The 26,281-nt window shown below is 39.2% G+C and overlaps 1 protein-coding gene across 2 annotated transcripts; it reads right to left on the bottom strand.

Moving 5' to 3' along the window:
• Positions 1 to 1,499: 1,499 nt before the first annotated feature.
• LOC121507478 (Krueppel-like factor 15) lies at positions 1,500 to 25,517 on the bottom strand. 2 transcript variants are annotated; one of them, XM_041783855.1, is made up of 3 exons: positions 25,332 to 25,517; positions 20,375 to 21,854; positions 1,500 to 3,717 (listed from the first exon to the last, which is right to left on the bottom strand). In XM_041783855.1, exons 2-3 carry the CDS (start codon positions 21,610 to 21,612, stop codon positions 3,549 to 3,551), a joined length of 1,407 nt encoding a protein of 468 aa, XP_041639789.1. In that variant the 5' UTR covers positions 21,613 to 21,854; positions 25,332 to 25,517; the 3' UTR covers positions 1,500 to 3,548. The 2 variants fall into 2 exon arrangements, with proteins under 2 accessions (XP_041639789.1, XP_041639790.1); XM_041783856.1 differs by having other exon boundaries at positions 25,345 to 25,517.
• Positions 25,518 to 26,281: the final 764 nt, after the last annotated feature.

The following is a 26,281-nucleotide window of genomic DNA, read 5'->3' as shown; positions in this document are numbered from 1 at the left end:
CACTGATTAATAAGTACAGCATCTGAACAAGTTTGACCGCCATACTTGCATAAAAAGGAAACAGCTGTCTGCAACAATTTCACAACCCGACACCATGACCCCCTTTGCTCTGTCATTATTCCCCATCTCTCTATTTTACTTGCAAATTGAATTCAGTTCTTACTGCTTTTGAAGCATTTGGCTTTTATCCCTGAACTTTAAACCCTTGTATGCTCATGTCAGGTTCAGAGTAAACTTCCATCCTCTTTCTGTATGACTGACAGAAAAGTTAAGTAGGTAATAAGGCTAACCTTTTTGTCACTTTTTTTTTTGACTATCCATGTCATGTTTCCTCCTTTTGCATTTTTTCCCCATGCATGTAGATAGCTGGAGTTTTGTTGTTTTATTTTGGGCTGTCATTCGCCATTAGTCCTAAAATTTATTCTAACATCTCCATCAACTCTTCAACAATTAAAAGCACAGTTTTTCTATTTGCACCCTTCAAGACAAAAGTCCCTCAGAGACCAAACTGTTAGCCAGAGATAATCTGAAATCCACAGAGCTTTATGCTACTCCGAGACAAAATATTTAACAGTCACGCAAGATTTTGTGAAAAGATCTATCCACGAGTCTTTTGTGAAAAATTCACCTTATCAACATGCTGCAATTAAGCGCTCAGTTTTGTTGCTATTTTCTCATCCATCCTTTCTGCTCTGCTCTGTCCGACTGAATGAGAGAAGTCTCTACTTTCAGAACCATAGGTGTGCTATGGCCGGGGTTTAGTTGTACCGAAAGCCATCTGTAATGGCTGCCTCCACCGCAGTGATTACCTAGGATAAAGCTTTAGCACTGCGTCAGTTTTACTAGAACTGTACCATGTTTATGTATGAAATAAAGATAAAATACAACCCAAAAATCCTTTCATGTTGTGTAAGATGTTTTCGTTCTTCTGCCCACCTGCTTAGGGATGACAATGTGATAGCTACGGGGAAAGGATAACTTCTTGTGTGTATGCTTGTATACAACGGCTGCTAGTCGAGCAATTAGCTCGGACTTAGCCAAAGCAACAGTTTAGTCAGAACTAGACAATAACTCTTTATTAAAACAAGCACAAGAGCAACACTGAAAAGTTTCCGTGACAGAAGCAACGTTTTCACTCTTCTGCTCTGTTTCAACATGGTTAGCGATCTTGGGGGGGGTGCTGGTTAGCCTGGATGTAGCTGTAGGACAGCGGCAGTCTAATCAGAACTGGGCAAGAAGTCACAACAAAAGTTGTTTATCCATACAAATTTTAAAAAAAAAGAGTTTCACTACATTAAATCTTCACCCAGGAGAAATGCTGGAACATAAGCTAAAGCAACAGCAAAAAAGTTTCTACATCAAAGCATATTTTTATTGACTATTATGAGGCAGTTCACATCAAAACAGCAGCTCTGGGAGGATATTCTGACATTTCACAAAGAAATTCAAGCAGAAACTCTCCAAAAACTCACAAGTTCAATGGATGCAAGAATTGTGAAGGTGATATTAAAGAAGGGGTCCTGTGTAAACATGTAACTTGGCCTGTTAAGATGTTTTTGATTTAAATAGCTTTTGATTTCAGTATTACCTCATAAAGCTGCAAATTCTACAAATGACCATTATCAGTTCTTTATAATCTATAAAATGTTTTGAAGCTCTGTTGTGTATAATAATTTGCAACAGTGCATTTTGAGTTTTTACATTTTTTTCTAATTATTATAATTATCATTGGGAGGTTTGTTCAGTCTAATGGTTGAGGCCGTGTTTGCATAGACTATTTGGGAACATCAGAGAAAATTTTGCAAAATAACTGGGAATGCGGTGAGGAGGGAATATTGACTCTATACCCTATCCTTTAGAAAGAAAAATAATATATTTTATTCGATAAAATAGAGGCAGGGAATTCACAGTTTAAGAAATGACAGCAAAAGTGTTAATTTTTCTGTTTTATTTGTAAATGCATTTTGGATAGAACAAAGAAAAATATATATAATATATTCATATGTACTGAAATGTTATGTACACATTTAGGGTTTACACTAAAAATCTTCACAAGCACTGATTTGTTTTAAGATATGGTCTCAGGATCGTCCCCATGTGACTCCTGGATGCAGCGATGCACACTCCTGCATATTTACATACATTCATAGGATGCGATAAAACACCTGTGTTCACACAAGCATTACAAATTCAAAAATTGAATGAAAGGAATGATGTACAATGTTGTGTACCCCTGCTTGTTGTCACTTTACACACATGAATTACACATGGACGGCATGGCCACACCCCTACATATTCACAGCGGGGTGTGGTACAATAAAATAGTTAGGGCGTTACAAAATGTGTCATGGCCTCAAAGGGATGTTGTGACAACAATTCTCAAAAGATCATCCTCCATGTAGTTCAGCACCATGGTGTGTAGTGTGTCCATTGATATCACTGCCAGCTGAGGCGTGTCTGCGAGCCTTTCAGAGTCAGTCACATGAAGAAGAGCTGAGGCAGATTTTGTGTGAAGTTGTCAGCAAAATAATAGTTCAGATAATAATAGCAGACTGAGACATTCAGTTCCAAGGCTATGCACTGGCTGACAGGAGACAGAGTATGACACTTTTAGGAGTCACTGAACACCTCATTAAATAATGATCACTGAAAAGCCCGGTTTCCCAAATCATCTGACTCTCCAGTAAGGATTCTGTGGTACATTAAGGCCAGATAATAAGCAGGTAGGTACACAAGACATAGCTTAACAACAATGCACAAATCTGAATTAACACTGATCAGAAGGCTGATTTAACAATCACTGTGCGCTTTAATGACCTCTACTCAGGTTTCATTTTTTTGCATTTCTTATGTTGCTTTGTCATTCCCCTCCTTTAGAGTCCTTCAGGCTCATAAAACATGAGAAGAGTCCTGCTATCTTCTGGTAAGATTCCTTACTCTGTTATGCAATCAGTAGTCCATGACCACATTGAAAACAAGCCTCTCCCTGTGCATCAGCACTGAGTTGAATCATTAACTGTACTTTCTATGAATTGTGCAGCATAAACTAGGACAAGCTCTCAGAGGAGCCTCCCAGGAGAAACCTCCGTGGACCCCAGGAAGAGTAACTACGACTCTGTAGCAGCTAACAAGGATCCCAGTGACCTTCTCTCAGTCTTCCTACACATTGCATAACATGAGGAATGTCCAAGACGTTGGCAGCTCTCAGGAAGATAAAGGCAGTTGTTTTGATCCAGGTAGAATGGAAATGCAAGACTTAAATCGAAGCGATCACATAATTCAGAGTGAATGAAAATAAGCTTATCTTATCTTCTGCTGACAAAGGTGATAAAGACAGAGCAAACAGCAGTGCCAAAGCACCAACAACAACAACCGTACGCTGATTACAGGATGGTAACTGTGTCGGTTTATTTTAGCACAATAAATAAGGACAAATCAAAGACTGCTGGACCAAAAAAGCAAAGTGTAGCCATTGCTCGTGTGGATTATGTCTGTATGAGAGAGATCTCAGCAGTCCTGGTGATCCCAGAGATGTGAGCAGCGTGGTGTCAGTTTGCTGAGCGAACTGTCCGGCTACTTCGTGGAAAGCGGTGGACTTTAATGTGTTTTGATAGGTGGTCGCTGCGGGCGAACTTCTTCTCACACACTGGGCACTGGTAGGGCTTGACACCTGAGTGGGATCGCCGGTGTCGTGAGAGCTCGTCTGACCTAGAAAATCTGGATAAAAAGGAAAAAGAAATGTTTTAGATTTGAGAAAAATGAGGGAGAAGACTGAGACTCCAGTTGAGTCACAAATCTTACAATCTAAGACTAAGCCAAGTATTTATACACATACTGTATGGATTAATTGAGCTATTTTGCATTTCATATTTTCTTTTCATTGTGGACTTTTACACTGTAAAAAAACTTTGTTGGTATACAGACTAGCTTTTATTTTCATAGAAAATAAAGAACTTAAGGTAGAAGTTAACCACCAAAAAATTAACTTCTTATAAATTCAAAAGGAAGTAAAAAGTGAAATGTTTGATAAAAGGCTGCTATAGTAGCCAGTCCCATTCATTGCATCCATGCACATTCATACGCCACAAACGCAGCAGTAGGAGCAATTTGGAGTTAAGCATCTTGCTTAAGGAGACATAATCTTGTGCCTCCTCCCTGGTCGAGAGTTGACCAACCTACTGAGACAGTTGCCCCTTTATTTCCACGTGTGAGCAACAGTAATTTCTGCAAATGTCCCTCAAATGAATGCAGGATCTGATGGCAAATGACAAGATTTTTGGAGTCTGAAGTGTTTCAGTTTCTGTTAATAGTCATTACGAACCACAAGACATAAGTTTCAGCCACTAAATTTTAGTTTATCATATTCATTACAAATTGTTAATGGTTTTATATCGAAGTATTGGGTGACTGAAGTACGTATGCATCTAGGATCCAGAGACTAGTTTAAGATTTATTTGAAAGTTTTATCTTTTAAAGAAAATAAGCAGGAGTTTTATATTCTAACTTAAGTTCAGAGATTGAAGATCCAGAGAGGAGTGTGTTTTAACTGAGACATCTCCAAAAAAAAGATAATTTTTGTATATTTTAGCATGTTCCCCTCCTAAACACTTGATGTTTAACATTTTTAGTTATCTCAACTGTTTATCATAGGCAATAATAGAAGTGTGCTTCTCATTAACTCTCACTGAAGGTGGCACACGTTTCATTCAGGGTTCAGGGAGAAAGAGACTCAATGAAATTTGAGTTGATAATGGTGAAAACTGATATAGTCTACTTTCTCCAAAAAGAAAGTTCACAATATTGACAAGGGAATCGACAAAGAATTGATTCGATAAGCAGAATCAATAACGGCATTGATATCAATAAACTCTTACCAAGGCTGTGTGTTAGCTTAGGTTACTACCACAGCTGTGCATGTCTGCAACCTCATTTTCTCTTGTCACTCTGATTGGCCCATAATGAATGTGACAGAACGGTCATCCAATCACCTTCCAAGAAGCCCTGCCCTTCCAAAATGCTTTATATCTGAGGTTTCCAAAATGACTGTGGAATATGACTTATGGATATAGGAAACACTCTATCTGGTGTGTCAGGATTCAATTTGGGTTAAAGAACTAAAACTCTATGGCATAATTCCTGAATGGCACATCTAGTAGTGACAGACTAAAGTGAAATATCGTAGTTTTAGAGTTTTGCTCTTTATTTGACATCCATCACAATGAGGAGTGTAACAACTATCACAGGTGGTTTTAACACTAGAACTGCCGTGGATCTCTATATACCTGAAACAGCCAATGGGTCAAATTTACCTGTCCTTAAAGTGTCTTGATTTTCACAAATAGCACTGATTAAGGACTGTTAATTAACCACTGACACTGAACAGCTTATTAACCACAGCTAGCCAACTGGATCACTGTTGGAAGACGATCAGTCACACAGAAAATCATCTTTGGACTGATTGCTAATCCCAAAACTTCCTCATCACAGAATTTTTCTTCATTAAAAGCACTGAGATTACCTTTTGACATTTAACAATGGTAAATGTCATTTTCCCCTGTAGTATCCATGTTGAAGGTTGATCTATCAACTTCTGATAAGGCACTGCTGCATTAGAGACAAGGTATTTCCATTGCGCCATCCTTTTATAGCTGGTGTGAAATAAAACAGTGGGAAAATCAAAGTTTTCTTATGAGGTATATCTGACCTGCATGGTAGTTCTAGAGATAAATGCCCATTAACAAAATTTGGGTTTAGGCAAAGATCTTTCTTTTTAAGACACCAGATGTTATAAAACAAGCTTTTAGGAAAAGTCAAAGACTGACAGTCTTTAAAACTGTATACACATCAAGTAAGATACGATTAAATAACAGCCTTGGGTTAATTTGACCCACTGGCAGTTCTAGTGTTAAACAACAAAAGACGGACTGTAACTTTCACTACAATGAGTTTAAAATAATAAATAAGAAATATGCATAGATTTCTTGTTGCTTTTTTGTCTTTTGAACCATAATGTACCTAACTGTAACCCAGAGACCAAGGTATGAACCTAACACTGACATCCATGAATTGTTGCTACCTTAGTTGTGGCCAGATGTTACCCTGCATATTAAAAACTTAGTCCTTTGCCTTTCCAGCTGAGAAATCATTTCATCCTGTGTTACTAATGTTGAACGCTTAAAACACATGGATTCAATGAGGGATATAAAATGAGATTCAGGTTCAGTAAAATGCTTTCATCCCCAAAATGCTTTCTTTCAAACCCATGCTCTAAACCCATGATTTATTTTTCAAATTTTCAGTTTTGGAAAAGAGCACATAAAGAATTGAGTCTGTGAGATAAAAATCAGGACTTTGGGCTCATTTGTCTTGAACTGAATCTTGACTAAGGACTTCACAGCCAAGGCCTGCTTGTGACTTGCATAACAATAATGTGGAGAAAGTGAATGATACCAGATGAAAAGCTGTAGTCTGTCTCAGGTGTTGTTTTCAAAGAGGGTCAGGTTACGCTGGAGTCAAACCAGTCACGTTAAACTTCCAGAAACTGTTGTTTTATTCATGGTGGAACTACTGCTTGAACTATTTCTAAAATGACAATGGATCTGACAAATACAGTTATGTTGAAGTTCACGTGTGTTTCATGAATATTTCACAGTGTGAGATTATCCAAGTGCCTGTAGTTTACTAAGCCCTTTAAAAAATCTAAATCTGGCACTTTCCTGTTTCTCAGTTTCACACAGCATCCAAGTCCAGAAACCTTCTCACTGATCTCCCCAGTGTAATTATGTGTCACAAGCAAGAATGCTTCACATGCTGAAAATACAACTTATTTGCCTGTAACTCATTTGAACAAGAGAGAGATCGCAGCAGGGTTAGCATGCGAGGCATATGCTGCTTGGCTGGAGCCACAGGGCTGACAGCTCCGGGGCTTCTTCCCAGTAACCGAGTTCTGTGAAACGGACTGACCGGCCTCTGCAGCCCAGATGTTGCTCTGCTGGCTGACTTGACAAGATGATGAATTGGTACAGTCGCACCCTGTGATTAAGCAGCAACACATAAGGAGCTGCAGTAAAAGCCTGGTGTGCTTGTGCATGTAGATACAACAAGAGCTAAAGTAATGCTGTTATGGTTAAATGCATGATTGAGTTAAATGCAACATCTTTAAACTTCAAGGGTAAAAGCTAGTTCAATAACTAAATGATCCACCTTTTAACCTATTCTCCTGCTGTCTGAATCAGAGGTCCCAAACCTTTTTGTCTCAGAACCCCCCTTACTAGTTCCTAGGAAAAGCTAAGGCCCCCCCAGGATCCATGAGAAAAAGTCAAACACAAATATTACTTATTTTCGCTGATTAAATCCTAATAGAAAGTTCCATACACACTTGTTCCAAAAGATCTATGTATAAACTTTGTATTATGTGTCTAATTATGATTTGAGGAAAAATATATGTGTCTTATTTTCTTCAGAGCAGACAAGAGACCCCCCCCCAAATTCTTTGACACCCAGGTCGGGAACCAGTGGTCTAACATGAAATGTCTGTGCCATGCCCTTGTGAAAACAGAACATGGATCAAGCACCAGAAGATTTTTGACGCTGTGTAAACCAGCCTCAAGCAGATGGAAGGTTTGCTGTATGTTGCTATAAATGTAAGTGCACAGATTCTAAATAGACAATTAGATTTTGTGTTTTCACACAAAGGCAGACCAGAAATAAAGAACTGGATTGGCTTACTTTTTACATTTTGGGGCCAGATATTAGACTTTTTCATGATATTTGGACTTGACTTTCAGGTAAAGGTAAATACAGCGTCAGGATGCATTCACATGTATCTCAGCACAGAACTTGAGTTTTGATGGCAAACCTGAATAAATATGGTCATTTGGAGCTGACATTTGTTTACTTAGCAATATGAAATTATTGTATCATTTGTATAATGCAGCATTTTAATGCTCTGAGACCAAATGAATTTTGTTATACTATTTTTACTGCTTATCCTGTTGAATAGGCTCATATTTTTTAGTCTTTTAATAACTGGGTTATTAATTCACACAAGTTTACACACATAATGAATGAAATATTACATTGTGTTATTCCGTTGTCCTTACTGTAGGATACTAGTTGCACTAACCTGACCTATCTGCATTGCATGGATATATTTCACATTTATCTGGGAAACCTTGTGTACAAAATGTTTGGGAATGGCAGGAATTTTCACAAAATTCTTGAAAGGCGATCAGACAGACAAAATGGGCAAAATGAGATGGCAGGCATGCGTAGCTATAAGAGTAACCTGAGCTCAACAGACAGGTGCAGTTGTATTGTGTATTATGTTGGTGGATATAACTCATACGGAGGCTGGTAAAGAGAAGTGCAAAAACATCTATGCCAAGAGAAGCTGTCAGTGCTGTCTCTGCTCTTAAATCGATAAAGGAATGTGGTCCAGTCCTGATAAAACAGCCACTATACTATAGCTAATTGCTTACATTTCAACTAATCCTGTCTGTAACTATCACCAACCTATGCCAAAGCAGGTCAGAAAAAGAATGTCAGTGCTGCTCTTTTCTCTTTATTTAATAAATAAATGTGGTCCCATTCTGATAAAACTGCTAAAATGGCTACACCCAAGCTAAACGCAATACTCAGCCATTGCTACAGATGTCCAGTACAACTAAATCCTGCCCGAAGCTACCACCTCATGCTCCTGATTGATGCTGATTGTCCATTGGCAATCATTGGCTGATTGATGCTAACTGAAGATTTGCAAGATGGATTTGCCTGATGGCAGACGTGAAATCTGACTAATCCATCTGCTTTAAAAGGTTATTGTTGCATTGCTTCTTGGGAGGTTTTGCACTGCTGATAAACAATGTGCCATAAAATCTGGATTATAATTCACACAAGTATTTACAGCACAGTCTGCAACTTGTGCTGCCCACCTCTGCAGGTCACTTGTTTTAACTGAGGAGTCTTTTCAAACTACTGCTACACAAGGTTTCTATATGTATTAATATAGCTCTATTTTATTATCATGCAAAATTATGATCTAATGAGGGAGAAAAGACAGTCAAAAGTGGTGTCAACCCCCTGTGACCTGGTCAGCATTATTCACCATGCCCTGAGCACTAAATCAGCTGTTGGCATCGCTTCTATAGTCATGACAGCAGCATCTAACTCAGCTCTACGCCTGTCTATTGGTCTCACCATGGGTGGCAGGCAAAGTTTTAGATGAACAAATAGTTATTAAAAGCATATTTTAGAGGAGGTAAAAGCATACCTTGACTAAAACAGGATGGCTTTTGTGCTCCTTTTATCAGATTGTGCTGCCACCTGTAGGAGGTCCTGGTAACTACAAAGCTAAGTAGACTAACTATAAACAAGCTGCTGTATCAAAACACAAAAAATGACTGTATTGACAGCAGATTGGCAGATCTCTTTTATAGATGATTGGAATTTTTTATCAATACAGGCTGCAAAAATTTGGTCAGGGCATCCCCACAAAAAACCTTGGACTTCCTGTAAAGTTGCTCCTACTTTCAAGAGAGCCGGTTTGGTTATTAGATACAATGGGAACCAGCACATATTCACTGTGTGCATGGTGTATTTACTGTAATTTGGAGCAGGCAGCCAGTGTCATCACCCCAATGTGGATGTGGGATGAAATTACATACATGAAAATAAAGGGCCTAATGTCTAAACCAAATGCGGCGTGTTTTTCACCGTCTGTCGGTACACCGTGAGCATCCAAATCAGATCTGTAAACTGTTTAACAGAGTTTGTGGAGATGGTATCAGTCTGTAAATACTCAAACTTTCATTGCCACTCTGAAGTCTGACATTCCAGCATGTGTTTCAGATTTGTTGTTGCACAAAATCAGAAGAAATCAGAGAAACAGACTGTGCTGATTATGTTTTTTAAACTTCGAGTCAGAAACAGATCAACACGGGGCTGTTTCTTTCATGCAAAAGGGATTTGTTGTCATTTCCTACCAAATGAATGTCTTTTTTGTACCAATCTGTGAATTCAATCCCTTAAATACCAAAAACAGGCAACACTTACAAAGAAAATTTGGATTTAGTTTGCAGTTAGAACAGAGAGCAGTCAACCACATGCAGATAGACCACTTCTCCTGACCTTGGAGAAACGAGGACACATTGCATCGCTCCATGTTAAGCATTCCCCTCATGTGTGGGCACATTACTCCCAGAATCCCACCCCCCCAGGGAGTCCCTCACTCCATTCCTCCAGCCAGTCAGCCTGAAAGAGTTTAGTTACACAGACCAGGCCTGATGGTGTCATGCTCGGTGTGATGCAAAGTGTACACCAAAGACATTCCTGGAAAAAGACAGCTCTAACATTTTTTACATCTATTAAATCTGCAGCCACAGTGAAACTGCTCAGAGAATAGCTCCATGCTGACACTACAGCACTCTCAAGATTCATTGAAGGTCATAAAGCTAACTGAAGAGTTTCTTGGAAATCATCTCACAACACTTTCAAGGAAGGGGCTGCATACAAATGTGCTGCTATATGTGGTTTTATGAGAATAATAAAACTTTTCTAAACTGTAATGTTTGTCTAAATAAGCTGAAATAAAAGACAGCATCCACACCATCTAACCTTACATAAACTGTGACATCAACACAATCCAGCTGCTTTATCTGCTCATGATTTGAGTCTTTACCAAAGAAAACGATGGGCCATGTTATCAAAGATATATGTAACATATTTAAGTGCTGTGTTTTTTATTTCAGGTAAATTTAACGCTCAAAAGACACCATGTCAAATAAAAATGCACTAAAGCAGCGCCTAATAAGCTCAGTTGATACAGCAGGCCTGCACACTGGCTGCAGGATCATCCTCATTTCCCTGCCCTAATGTCCTGTCTCACTTCAGCTGTCTTCAAAAACAAAGGCTAAAAGTCCCAAAAGCAATCTTTAGGAAACACACTAGACTCCCAGACCCAGTCACTCCACATCTACACACTGATGGCAAATGCTGCTATGGAGAATTTACCATCAGTATAAGCTAGTCCCATTCAAACACATCTCCATTTCCATTTAGGAAAATTAGTTATACTCAGCAGTTTCCAACCTGGGGTCCAGGCACCAAAGATCTCTGGTGCGTGTGTGTGGGATATCTGCTGGGATGTTGTCAAAAATTAAATGTGCATACATTTCTAAAAATCTTGATAGAAACAAAATTTACATATTAGGACCGCCTTACAAGTTAAAAGAAAGATGATCTGTTATTTTTTTAGAAAAAATAAAGAATATTTTTAAGACTATGCAGTTAAATTTTTTACAGGAAACCAAAGTAAGAAACCAAAGTCAGCTGTAAATGTATTTCTTTTTAATCCAATTTTTTTGGTTTTAAAAGTCGTAGATTTGGCATTGTTAACTCAAAAATTTCAAGTTTATAATGTTATAAATTCATGATTTAATAATGTATGAGAAACCAAACTCAGAACTGTTGTTGGATAAGTTTACAGTTTGATTCCAGATGATAATGTATTTTCTCTTTGATTAGTCCCAGTATGATGATCGGGGCTTGCACAAGGGAGACAGCCTTATCTGGTATGATTTTCATCCATCGGCTCCTTTTGACTAAATTTATGACTTTTTAAACTTAAAAAAATATTTTTTTCCTCAAAATGAACAGATCCTCTTAAATTTTTTTAGAGACCCTAATACACTGTCATTATAATTGATAGTTTATACATATACCTTTTTTTGAGAGAATAACTTCATTTAGGCTAATTATTTGGGGATTTTTGTCAATGAAAACAATAACGATTGTTTTTTAAGACTGGTCTTAGACCAGAGGACTTTGCATAAACTTTTTAAAGACTATAGAAAGACTGACATCTGAGACCCTCTCAAAGACAATCTGTCAGCGAGTCGCTGAGTTTTAAGTCTCACACTGAGATTTTGCAAACACTGTTGGTCACTAACTACAAAACTAAAATTCTATTCCCTTTGAGATTATTTTCCATCTTATAATCTGATGTTTTAAAATCATTTGTATTGAGCAGAAACAAAAGGAAAGTTAAACACAGAAGCAACTTTGCAAATTACTGCAGCAACTGACGAATTATCCCGGAAACACTTCAGAATAAAAGTACCGTGTGAAAACACAAGTAGTCTCACCACAGAAACAGACTCATCAGGTTTCTACTTTGAAAATCCGAAAGGAGGATTTTACTGTTTGATACTGTTTGATCTTATCTTTTCTTATCTTATCTTAAAGCTGAGACTGAAGAAAGACTGCCTTAAAACTACTCGGCTCCAGTCTTTTGATCACCTTACACCTAATGACATAGATCACTGGGATGGACTGCAACTTTAGCAAGATTTCTATGATTTTGCTCTGATTTTGGATTTTTGTCTTCGACTTTGAAATCGCACGAAACATCGTTAGGTGTAGGCCACTTTGAGTTGGTTGTGGGAGGGTTCAGCTTTTTTTAGATGACAGTAGCCCTACAGTGAAAAAAGTTTGGATCTAACTCATAAAACAGGCGCTTACAAGCGAGAGTGGCACCTTTAATCATTTTGTAATACTACTTTTAATCAGCTGGATAGTCATGCACAGCCCTAATCTGTTTTGGGGCATTTTTGTCTCAGGAATAGGACAGTGGATGGAGGAAGAAAATGAGGAGATAGACTAGAGAATGATGTAGTGAGAGAGCCATACTGGTTGCGGCTTAAGTATTTGAGGGTCTAGGGTTGTCACAACAGCAGAATTTTAAACTTTGATAGAAGACTGGTAATAATCGGACATCGTAACCTGTTTCAAAACCATGGAAAGAAAACTGTAAGTCCTAGGAACCTGATGTTGGAAACTTCACCAGGAAGATCTGAATGCCTTTAAGCTTGGCCTGATAGCATTAGAGATAATATTTGTGTTAGCATAGAGGGCTGGAGTCCTGGGAAGTTTTTTAACAACTGATCAGCAAACTAAATGTAAAAGAATAGGAGATAACACATTTTGCTGGACTTGTCTTACATAAAGAGACTCTTTGCCATGTGAACATACTGTACAACAGTCACTGCATCTTTCCACTTCCTCCCTCCCTCCTCACTCCTCCCGGCCTATGAAGAACCTTGACTGATCCCTCTCTTCTCTTTCATGCAGCGTGGCAGCCTGGACGTTCCTAGCCCACAGTCATGGTAACTATTCAACACTTTGTCTTTGTTCGCTCCACTTCCTCACTGTTGCTCCCTTCAAATGATTGTGTGCAAAACTGAAACAGGCCTTTTTCTCCTCCTCTATCTGCCTCTCTCTAACCCTCCTCATGCCTCCAGCCGCCACTATCCACACTTTTCCTCCTGTCTTTTCTCTCAAAAAAGTCTCTAAACCTCTCTGATGCTCACTCCATTTGCTTGATTCTCTCACATTTTTCACAACTTTTTTCCTTTTGTGGGCCCCCTGCCTCCATCACATACAGTGGGCTGCACAGACACTCACTGGTTCTCACCGACACAAACTACATCCTGCCTTTTGTGTACAGACAAGAGCCCTTTGTTAGCAGGAACACACAGCCTGCACAAATTTCTGCAGCTCTCCTCATATTTTAGGACAAACACACTACAAGTACAGTATGGCTGATGGAGGGCTGCCAGGCTGGTATCAGTCTAATGGACCCATGCCATGATTTTAAGGGATTTGAAGGTTATTCATTACCTGCATGCAAAAGGAAGCTTTATGAATGATTTAATGTTTAAAAGAGGAGGCTCCTATTTAACTCTTCTCTGCAAGTCAGGGCAAGAAGAGACCAAATTACATAATGGCTCACTGGTTGGGTCAGCTTGTCTCTAACCAGTTCTGCATGTGGATTTGCAAGTACACCATATTCATAACCCAAAGTACAGTACATGAAAGACACTAACATGTCACAGTGAGTCTCTTTGGCTAAGAGTTTGAATGAAGAGTCAATATCTTGGCTTCCCAATCATCAACGATTATATTTGACATTTCTGTACAGTTATCAAGGAGCTGTTTATTTAAAGGCTGACTGAACATCCACACTGAAGTAATGCTTTGTTGATTCATTAGCAGAAAGTTGCTAAATGAATTACTTTGGTGGCTCTTGGTGGAGGCTTTTCCATGTAGCTGTTACAAAGTTCCCATGCAAAATATGAAATGTCTTTAGGATAAGGACCACAACATGGCATCAGAGTAGCTGAATTTGTCAACATTCAACCAGAATGTGAGCATAAACTAATAAAAACTGTCAAACATGTTGATAGTCTTTGATAAAGTGCGTTCAGCTCTACAAGTGATGCATACAACTCAATTTTAATCTTATCCTTACAGGTCAAGGTCTCTATCTTTACAGACTGGGGCTACGGTGATTAAGTAGGTAGTCTGGCATCTCTAAACCAGAAAGTCTGGGTTATAATCCCCGGCTCCCTCAGGCACACACTGATGTGTCCTTGGGCAAGACACTTAATCCCAAACAAGAACCTGTTCATAAATACAGCAACGTTCCCAAGTCATTTTAACAATGATTAAACTTAAACGGAATGTGCATTTCATGGATCAGTCTAAAGTTTAAAAAAACACAAAAAAACTACCAAAACAGAGGATTGTTTTGTAAACACAAGACTATGTAGATAATAGTGGTGGGAATCACTAGTGGACCCACTATATGATATTATCACAATACTTTGGTCACGATTTGATGTTTTTGTGATTTTAAACCTTTTGCAATACAGTGCAACATCATATATTTCGATATATACCATTTTTTCAACTGTTAAGCTGATCTAGCATTAGCCTTGCCCTCGTGTTTGTGTTTCCGCAGTATTTTATTTTCATGTAGCACTTCTTGCAAACTTCATGTGTCATGTTCATGTTGTTCGTACCCTGCTTGCATTCCTAATGTCCTCCCCTGGTGCTGCCATGTTTGTTGTACTAACTTTCTCCTGCTCTACACTGCGTTCCACATTATTATGCAAATGATATTTTCCTCTGATTTTTCTAAATATTAATGCAAATGACAGTCAGAATATTTTTCAAGTCATCAGCCATTAGAGCATAATTCAAATGTTTTTGAACAAACTTCATAATGACAAAAAATATTTTTTTAAAAATAAAAACCTTAAAATGCACTGTTCCACATTATTAAGCACAACAGCTTTTTAAAACATTTTATAGGTTGTAAAGGACTGAAAATGGTCATTTGTAGAAATTGCAGCATCAGGGGGTCATATTTACTGAAATCAAAGCTATTTCAATCAAAAACATCTTAACAGGCCAAGTTCCATGTTAACATAGGAGCCCTTCTTTGATATCACCTTCACTATTCTTGCATCCATTGAACTTGTGAGTTTTTGGAGAGTTTCTGCTAGAATTTTTTTTGCAGGATGTCAGAATCTCCTCCCAGAGCTGCTGTTTTGATGTGGACTGCCTCCCACCCTCATAGATCTTTAGCTTGAGGATGCTCCAAAGGTTCTCAGTAGGGTTGAGGTCAGGGGAGGATGGGGGCCACACCATGAGTTTCTCTCCTTTTATGCCCATAGCAGCCAATGACACAGAGCTATTCTTTGCAGCATGAGATGGAGCATTGTCATGCTTGAAGAAAATTTTGCTACAGAAGGCGCTGCTCTTCTTTTTGTACCATGGAAGAAAGTGGTCAGTCAGAAACTCTATATACTTTGCCGAGGTCATTTTCACACCTTCAGGGACCCTAAAGGGGCCTATCAGCTCTCTCCTCATGATTCCGGCCCAAACATGACTCCGCCCACTCCTTGTTAACGTCCCGGCCTCATTGGGACATGGTGGCCATCCACCAATCATCCACTACTCCTCCATCTGGACCATCCAGGGTTGCACGGCACTCATCAGTCAACAAGACTGTTTGAAAATGAGTCTTCATGTATTTCTGGGCCCACTGCAACCATTTCTGCTTGTGAGCATTGGTAAGGGGGGGCTGAATAGTAGATTTATGCACGACTGCAAGCCTCTGGAGGATCCTACACCTTGAGGTTGGTGGGACTCCAGAGGCACCAGCAGTTTCAAATACTTGTTTGCTGCTTTGTAATGCCATTTTAGCATCTGCTCTCTTAATCTGATGTATTTGTCCATCAGAAACCTTCCTCATTATGCCTTTATCTGCACAAACCCGTCTGTGGTCTGAATCAGCCACAAATTTCTTCACAGTACGATGATCATGCTTAATTTTTCCTGAAATATCGAATGTTTTCATTCCTTGTCCAAGGCATTACATTATTTGACACTTTTCAGCAGCAGAGAGATCCTTTTTCTTTCCCATATTGCTGAAAGCTGTGGCCTGCTTAATAATGTGGAACATGTGGAAAAGTGCATTTTGAGGTTTTTATTAAAAAAAATAACAGTTATCATTATGAAGTTTGTTCAAAAACATTTGAATTATACTCTAACTGTTGATGACTTGAAAAGTATTATGACTGTCATTTGCATTGATATTTAGCAAATGAGAGAAAAATGTCGTTTGCATAATAATGTGGAACGCGGTGTATGACCGTCACCTCTGCCGACCTTACTGGACAAACAGTTGTACAAGCAAATCGATACTTGGAGGATGAGATGATACGATAAATCACCAGAAAAAATATCACGATACTATGCTGTATCGATTTTTTTCTCACACCCCTATCAGATAAATAAGATTTGCTAATGTGAGCAGAATTCGACTTGTCGATGATGATGTAATGAATAAATCCACAGGAGAAGGGAACCGTTTATAAAATGTTTATAAAACATATTTAAATATCGGTACCGGCTAAAATGAATCTATAAATATCGGCATATCGGCAAAAATCTAATATCGTGCATCCATAATATTTAGGATTGGCTTTCATCTCCAGCGTATGCTTGAGTACATGAATCATACCTGTACCCACCTCTTCAGGGCCATGTCAGTGTGCGGATCAAACTCTGGGGTCAGGTGAGCCTGGGTCCCTTGTGTGAAACCACCCTAAGATAACAAAGTCTACATGCATCTGTACCCCATGTTGCAGATCAAAACACTGCATAATCCTGTTATTGTTGTGAGACGTTATCAGTGCTGTTTGTTCACTGTGCTTGTTTACATCCAGTTGGTAGAGCATTAACACAGTAGGGAGTGGCCTAGTGGTAGGTGGCTGTGCTACAGTTGAGATAAAGCATTTGTTCAGGCCTGAATGAATACAAAACATAAATACTTACTTTAACTTTCAAGTAGTTATGGAGCTGACTAGCCAGGTTGATGACTTAACCGGCGTATTGCACACATTCCTGATGAACACACAAACAAATCCACACATGGATGTGTAAGGGCACTTTACTCTAATGTGCACAGCTATTGCCTCACTGATGAAGCCACCTAAGTTCTCCATTACAAACAGCAGGTTCCAAATTAGATCTTGCAGCTTTATACTTAGCATGCACAAATACACACACTCACACTGCCCCAGCAACCACACAGCTGTCGGTTCTCAACAGGAGGTGCCCATGTTGTGCCCATGTGACAGCAGCCCACATGCTCCGTCCCAGATTTAGTTTACATCCACAAAATAGACACCCCTGCTATTCTTGTTCATCCCAGATATCTCACTGGTGACAAGAGGTGAGACTGTGCAAGCTAAGCCGCCTGTATTACCACCGCATAACACCATTCCAATTAACATCTGGGAGGCTGCATGACAACCATTAGGAGCTCTTCATCTCTGGGGCTTAAAGAAAAGACAAGCATGTGATTGTTTTCCTTAAGATTACTGAAGTTGATTAACTATGAAGTCTTTTCATCTCTCTCTTTAATCATTGCAAAAACAGGATCCTAACACACTACCTAACATGATACTGAGTGAAATTACAAAGTGTCTATTCTCTCTTTTTTGTCTGCTCTGAGATTTGGGGGCAAATGACATGGGTGGGGTCAGACTCCAAAGACCGTCAAGTCTCCTCTCCAGCGTTTATACATGACCCTGGAGGCGACAGGTCAGTGCAAGTGTCGCTTAAAATCTGCACTGCATTTGTTTCCATTGAGCCATGTGACAGCATGCACAGCACACAGACATGCCCCACTGACACACAATTACCGCTGCTTCCAAACAGGACATGCTAACAAATGGGGGTTGAGCCCTTTGAGATAGAGCAGACACAAACCACAGTCTGTTGGTATTGATCAGCAAAAAAAACCTGTTAACAGACCGTACAGAGCCATGAATATAAGCCAGTCAATGGGTACCATTTGACCGGAGAATAAACACATGAAAATGAAAGCTGAGTAGATGGGTAATTGGTTATCTGATTGCCACTCTGTTTTTTTTTTTCTATAAGATAACTTAAATACAGGTACATCTCAAAAATTTAGAATATCATTCAAAAGTTCAATATTTTTTGTTTCAGAAAGTGAAACCCATATATTACATAGACTCATTACACATAAGCCATAATCATCAACATTTCAAGAATTAAAGGCTTGAAATATTTCACTTTATGTGTAATGAGTCTGTATGATATACTGGATGTAACCATGCAAAGTAGATGGATATGCCCGTTTCCTTATTTTTCACTGCCGAATCCATCTTGCAAAGCTCCCGCCTGAACTGTCAAAAAGTGACAGGACCAATCAGCGACGAGGTGCAGTACTTTCAGGCGCGCCGGAGTCGTGATGTAAACAAGCAGCAACAAGAGGCCGGTGCAATTATGGTGGAAGAGCTTAGCGTGGATGCTGCTAAAGCACCAGTTTTATCAGAACTTGATGAAATTTCATTGTTAAAAGAAGAACAAAGAACAGCAGTGAGTTGTTTTCTTTTCAGAAACAACAAAAGTCGTGCACTGATATGTCTATAGTTGCCATGGTTTGTGCATGTCTCTCCCCCACTCTCTTAAACCTGTTTCCGGTTCTATCCACTGTCCTCCATCAATAAAGGCATACAAAAACCAATAATATATCTTTAAAAAATTGCAGTCTGAGGCTAAATAGAGCAAAGCCTACCAACTAATTCAGAAAACTCAAGCTGGACTGATTCATATTCAACATACATCACTGTCACACACTCCTATCATTAGAATCCTTCTCTTACTTAAACTGCAAGATTTAGCAAGATCTCTCCCTCTGCCTCCCTTTTGCCATTGTTGCCGTCTCATAGAGTCCTGATCTTAAAATCCCACCACCACCCTGCATCCGCCTGCAAGCTCCAACAGACATCATCACTCCTGAATTCCTACACATGAAATAAATAGGTTATAAGTGATAAGGTTGGAGTTTAGATACCAAACTTGGATTGTTTTTTGGTTAAAGTTCTTCTTAAAACACATCAAATGTAATATGACTGAAATGGTCTTTCAGTGCAAAGACCAAAAAAAGCAGTAAAGACGAATTAGTGACTTTTTTACTTCTTTAAAAAGTACAAGGCAAACACTCAGTCCATTCACTCCTGGCACAGCTCTTCATATATTTTGGATATTTGCATAAGCTTGTGAGCCAAAGCACCATGCCAAGAGAAAGTGCAACTTTTCCATTTAGTTTTCTGGTAGCATGACTGTGAGTACTAGGGCTGAGAAATTAATAAATTAGATTAAACCACAATACGGTCAAAAGGTGAAATATTTCTTTGACCTGATATTTGTGTAAAAATATCAGTTTTAAACTTTTTTTGCAACAGAGATGTTATGCATGACATATCATGCAATCATTCAGGTGCCATTTTTTTAGAATAGTCCACAAAAATCCTACCTTCTTCATTTTTGTACTTTTTTTCTCATTAAATATAAGAATGACAAAAACCCTTCAATGCAATAATTCATATCCAACTTGCAATATGAGTCAAACTTATCAGAATTAGACACTTTCAAATAATTGTTCAATCTTTGTTTAGGAATAGTAGAAAGCTGTTAAAATATCACAGCAACAAAAAGAGGTCCAATTAATCCTTATCCTAAATCCTAATTATTGTGTAATTACGTTTTTTAAATAGATAGCAGGCAAACTTCTACATAGTATAAATGATGCTAATACCTAGGTAATGTTTATGCAAGCCCTGTGATTGACTTGGGACAAGTCCAGGTGTACCTTGCCTCTTACAAATATGCCCTAAATGAACATAAATGGGATAAGCAGTGTAGATAAAGGATGGATGTGTGTTTGTGTAAGACCCTTTATGAACATCAATCAACAAAATAAGACACAAAGTTTTATTTTAAAATGTGGAACTGAAAGAGTAATGAAATATTGCTTATTATGAGATATTATGCACAGAGATGACTTGTATTTCTGTGGTATAAAGATGTCAAAGTTACTTCTGATTTTTATTCTAAGGCTTATTTTAAATGTTAAATGATCATTCAGGATGTGGCCTGTGTTTTTAAATGTGTACAGAATACTTTATTTCTCTAAATCAGCAGTACCCACCTCCATCCACAGCCTTGCCAGTTGCAGGCAAAGGGCTTCTCCCCCGTGTGCCTCCTCAGGTGGGCCTTCAGGTGGCTGCTCTTGGTGTACATCTTGGTGCAGCCGGGAAAGTTGCATTTGTGCATTTTTATAAGATCCGCCACTGGGTTCTTCTGGAACTTTTGACCTCCAACAAGAATACCTGTTCCCTGGCCAGCTGAACCGTCTCCAAGCCCCAGAGGCTTGGCTGCAATCGGGACTGGAGCTATGCGCACAAACTTGGAGGAGATATTAAGGTTGGGAGAGGGTAAAATGTGGGGCACCAGGGCAAAGGTCTGACCTTGGATGTTGACCAGAAGCTGCGCGATTTTGATGTCTGAGGCCGGGGCAGACTGTGGGGGTGGGGCTGCTGGGGTCAGAGGTGCTACTGTGGGTTCCTGCTTGATCTGGAGGGGCTGGATCTGTAGGACGACTGGTACCCCACTGCTGTTTGTGCCACCGTCTGCAGATTTGTTCACTAATGCCTTCTTTGCTCCTGTGCTGGATTCATTTACAGGGTTAACTGATGAAGTTTTGGTCTCAGAGGAGGCAGCAGTAGCCAAGCCAGCAGTGTCTGGCACAGTTTGATCTAAATACGTAGCCTCTTCCTCCAGTTTAGGCTCAGGAGACGGCTCCCTCACCCACGCTGGGCCAACTCCTAGACCTAAAGCTTCCTCCAGTCCCACTCCCAACCCTGGGCAACTTTCTCTGAGCTCCTGCTTCATTGTTACTACCTCCATATTCTCCTCCAAGAACTCTTCGATCTCTTCTAGTGTGGGCTGGAAAGACCCTCCAAGTTGTTCCTCCGTCTCCACATTGGACCAAGTGAAGAAGTCAAAACTTTCCACTTTTACAGGCTCACGTTTTGGAGGTTCATCTCTCCGTGAGTCCCAAAGGAATGAGGATAACGGTATCGGTGCCCCAGAGCCTGCAGGCACATTGCTGGCTCCCCCTAATGAGGCCTGGGACAGCAGGTGATCCAGGATGCTGTCCTGGCTCTCAGTGCTCGAGTTGCTTTCATAGCTGGAGCTGAGCACCTGGGAGTCCGGGCTGGAGCAGGAACGAGGGCTGGATGACTCGCTCAGGTCATCCTCCGAAAAAGGCGATGGCATCACCTGGTAGGAGCCCAGATCTGTCACCATGTCTGACAGCGTGTAGGCCTGTGGAGAGCCACTGTAAGGAAGAAAAGTCCCCTCGCTAACCGGGGAGTTATCTACCATCCCTCGACGTTGCCAAACTGCTGTCTCTGGTTGGACTCTGAGTCTGTGTTTAGGATGATTTGTTAGAGAAGTTTTCCTTGTGGTGCCGGGAGAGTTAGGCCAAACAAACCAAGGTCATCAAGGCTAAAACTTCCCAAACGGGCCAGATAAAGAAACACCTGCTGTGTTCTCTCAGGGTGGAAAAAGTAAGCGTCAGGAAAACACTCTTACAATCCAAGGTCTCCAGCCAGGATACAGTTTATCTAAATGGAAATAAAAAGAGAAAGAGACATTTTACAATATTTATACAGGTCATATTCAACAGGGCAGAGGTTAATGTTTGAAAAAGTGGATAAGTAAATTATAAAACAAAAACTATGTCAGGTACATAACCTTTAATTCATTCATTATGATATATAGAATTCAACTCATTCTTCATGCTACAGCAGCTTTCTGGGGTAAATGCAGCTGTCATTTAGTAGCAGCCATGTCACGACATCAGCGACACAGCACAGTGAAAAAGAAAAAACTGCATGCACACCACATGAACCGGTTCTCAACTGACCTTTAAGCCTTCACGCTCAAGTAAAGCCCACTCATTGCTTCAGGTTAATAATATTATCATTCATTGTAATGGGGTTCAGTGGCATGAAATCTCCATTATGATGTCAAAGTCACATATTAGAAGGATCAGCTTTGTTGCTCATGCTGGTTCTCAACTGATCTTTTCATGAGGACTTTGACAAAAACAAGTCAATTTTATTGGTACAGCCCCAATTCATGAAAGGCTATCACAAGACTCTTTACTAAAAATAAGCAGATCTCTACTTTTTGTTTTATTAATAAAAAAAAAGCATAAATTCAGAATTCACATGCAGTTTTTGCACCACATTTGGTGTGTCAGGTATTTTTGGCAACTGATAATCCCCTGGAGTGCATTTAAACTTTAAAGAGTGTTCAAGGGACTAAAGTTTAGGTCTTAACTGCATTTACATATCTGTATCAATATTGGCTTTAGCTAAAATAAATTTAAAATGTGATATCAGCAAGATCTAATATAATGCATCCTTCGTCTGAGCTAGGGCTGAACGATTTGGAAAAATAATCTACTTGCGATTTTTTTTTTTTTTTTTTTTTTTTTTTTTTGCCCAATATTGCAACTGCAACTTGAAATTTGATTATTCCTTAATTTCCTCATCTTACATATTTTCCAACAAACACAAGCAATAAATCATTATATATTACAACCAACCCAATATTAGACAAAACAAAGCCTGAACAATTTTGAAAAATACCTATTTGTGATGATTTTGACTCATATACAGTTCATATACTCAATATGAATTATTGTATTGTCATTCTCATATTTACTAAGAAAAAATATAAAAATGAAGTAGGATTTTTTGTGGACTATTCTAAAAATAAGGCACTTGAATGATTGCATTTTTATGTGCATGCATAAAGTCTGCAACAAAAAAGAGATTTAATCTGGTATTTTGACACAAATTTTAAGTTGAAGAAATATTTCACCAATTTGAAAATTGGAGCAGGCCATATTGCATTTTAATCTAATTTTCAATTAATTGTCCAGCCCTAGTTTGAACCGCTCTTTGCTCTGAGACAATGTGATGGATATAGATTTTTTTAAATGTTTTGTATGTTTCATAGACCAGACCATAAATCAAAGAAATTCTAAAAAGTATAGATGCACAATATTGGATCTCTGGCGACATAAGATATTCAAATATTTCCAAACGTATTTTGGCCGTTACCAGTATTAACACCATTTTATAATTTTAAGTGTCTGCTGTGCAAATAGAGGCTCAAGCTAAGCTGAGAGTAGAGCTGGGAAATTAATCGCAAATTAGATTAAATTGAAATCTGGCATGCTGCAATTTTCGAATCACAGACAGTGCAATATTTCTTTAACATAAAAAGTGTCGCAGTACCAGTTTGATACAATCTTTTTTCTTTTTAATGTTCTACACACTATTCAAACATTCAAGAGTCTTTTTAATTTTTGTTTTTTTACAAAAATCTTTTTCTTGCATATGTATTTATTTTTCTTCATCAAAATGAGACTAAAATGAAAAATGATCATCCCGTCAATATAGCAATTGATATCAAATTGGTTATACAAACCAAAATCTTTATCTGAAAAGATATCTTTTTCAAAAATGTTTATCTCTCGTTTAACTTATCTAATTTTGTGCTTGTTATAACATAGAATGATTTTTTTGCTTATGTTTGTTGAACAACACATAAAATGAGGAACCAAAATAATAGCAATCGCAATATTGCAGGAAATAATTGCAATTAGATTATTTTCACAAATCGTTCAGCCCTAGCTGAGAAAGGAGTAGTGAAGAAGGTAGTCTGGTGGTTGCTTTAGTTTGGGGCTTCATTCAAAATGTTCAGGGCTCACGGTGAGACACCCCAAGTATAGCACCCTGGACACCCACCCATACCTGAGGGGACACTTGAACATTTTATTGATATTTAAGGTTGTAAATAATAGCAGAAATTTTCATAAATGCTAAAACTGTAATCATGCTGATAACATTGTGCATCCCTACTCAGAAGATGTGCCAAAATAAAGAACAGGTGTCTCTGCATTTGCTTTTATGATGATTATTATGATTATCTCTTGTTCACTCTTTAATGCTCCTCACACAGTGAACTCATATCTAAAGCTGCAGTAATGGTTTTGCATTCTTATCTGTTGTTTTCCTTGTTTCATTTATTGCCCTTTAATCTTACATCATGTTTTCCTATGGTATCTTTTATTAACTGTTGCCTTTCAGTTTTTATGATGGCCCTTTATGGTGGCTCACGGTGGCACAGGTTCCACGTTATCATCTTTGTTTTCATAATGTCCCACTACAACACTTCATAAATAGGTTATTTTCCTGGAACAGGGAGCGTCATTAACCCCCCTTTTATCCGCCCTCCCTTCCCTTTTCCAGGGGCCCCTGCATGGTCGGTGTGACCGAGAGTAAACCCAGGCAGAGAGGGAAAAAAATAAAACTGTCAACATTATTATAAGAAAGCGCCACATGGGGCAGCGTGGAGCAGCGAGCGCTGCATGCGTAAATCACCTGCCCTGCTGCTTGTTTACGGGACTATTAAGGAGCAATAAATCAGTCACTGCAAAGCCTCTGAAGTTGGGAGGAGGAAGACTTTGAATATGAGTCACCAGATTGTTCTTGTCAATGAACAAGGTGATTTATTTTGTACGACTTGCCTTGCATGCTTTCAGCAGGGCGCATTTTTGAGTAATTTAACAGCTAAATATTCCGCATAAATAGGCATTTAGGCACCAGGAAGTTATTAATAACTCGATAAAAATCGTTTAAATTGGATAAAAATAACTCTTAGAGTCATAAATAGTTAAAAACAGTCAGGTCGTGCATGCAGCATGGTCAGAGAACTTGTAAATCCAGTCACACACAATGCAGCAATCACAAAACTCATTCATTTAGCCTCTGCCGTTTAAACTGCGCCAGAGAAGTGTAATAAGAGCCCATAATAATACCATGCTATGCTAAAATATGGGGCAGTGTGCTGTGTTTTTTTTCCGCGAGTCCCCTCGAGGTGCATAACGCATGAGTAGGCGCGCGTCTCCGCTCTCAACGTAAACATGTTTTCGTCCAGTCTGCTGCAGCATATGGCACCGAGCAGACACGCGCACCCTGCAGCCCTGAACACACCAACACGATAAAACAAACCTCCAGTCTTACCTTGCCCACTCACAGCAAATATAATCCCAAAGAAAAGGCGCGATGAGGACGGTTCTTATCCGTTAAATCCGACGGGCCAGTCTTGTGCCAGCGCAGGTTTTGCCCTTGAGGCTCTCCATGCAGCAACAGCAGCAGCAGCAGCGTTCACAGGACTGACCGAGCTCTGCCTGAGTTGTACTATATGACTGTCACATGACTGCCAGTGTGCGTTACACGGTTACTGTAGTGAAAAATAAGAGGCTGCCTCCGAAGGCTCGTCCCCGCTCTGCAACCTCATTGGCTGGTTGTGGGGGGATGGAGGCGGGTCGTCCGGTCTGTCAATCACAGACTCTGCTGCGTGGAAAAACATGTGGGCAGCCTGAGGGGAGGAAGGAGGCCGAGTAGTAACGTGTTTTCATGAAAAATAACAATCAGAGAGAGGACGAAGAGAAGTGGGTCGCTCGGTTTCAGGAATGTGGAGGATACACCTGCAACTGCCAGGGAATTAGGCAACGATCTTACACAGCTTCAGTCACAGAGGAGAGATACAACAGCAGTTTATATAACTACGTACATGTCATTACAACAATACAGACATCATTTTTACCATTAATATGTTAATAAGTGACAACAAAAGATGGGTAACTCTGTTTATGAAACAGCTATTTCAAAAAAGTTGGGGTGCTCTTTAAAATGTAAATAAAAACAATGATTTACAAATCTCATAAACCCCTATTCAAACAGAGGCATTTTACCATTTAAAGAAAAATGTTGGCCCATTTTGTTTTTGATGGCAGCAACGGATCTCAAAAAGGGGTGACAAAGGGCTTCAATAGCCAATGAAAAACAGCTGGAGAAGCATTTTGCATCTAATCAGGTCACTTTTAATTGGTCAGTAACATGACAGGATAAGCAGAAAGTTCACCCTTCTGTGACAAACTGCATCCAGAAAATTGTGGAACAATTTCAGA

This window comes from Cheilinus undulatus, linkage group 3, assembly GCF_018320785.1.
Source record: "Cheilinus undulatus linkage group 3, ASM1832078v1, whole genome shotgun sequence".
In the NCBI taxonomy this organism is placed as follows: Eukaryota; Metazoa; Chordata; class Actinopteri; order Labriformes; family Labridae; genus Cheilinus; species Cheilinus undulatus.
The sequence above is the reverse complement of the archived record's forward strand: the minus strand, read 5'-3'. Positions and strand labels throughout refer to the sequence as shown.

What these genes read in the sequence shown, in the direction of transcription:
- LOC121507478 (XM_041783855.1), bottom strand. Translation starts at nt 21,612, where the DNA reads ATGGTAGATAACTCCCCGGTTAGCGAGGGGACTTTTCTTCCTTACAGT. An exon ending in TGGCAAGGCTGTGGATGGAG is followed by an intron (nt 3,718 to 20,374) that starts GTGGGTACTGCT and finishes CTTTTTATCCAG; the next exon opens with ATTTTCTAGGTCAGACGAGC.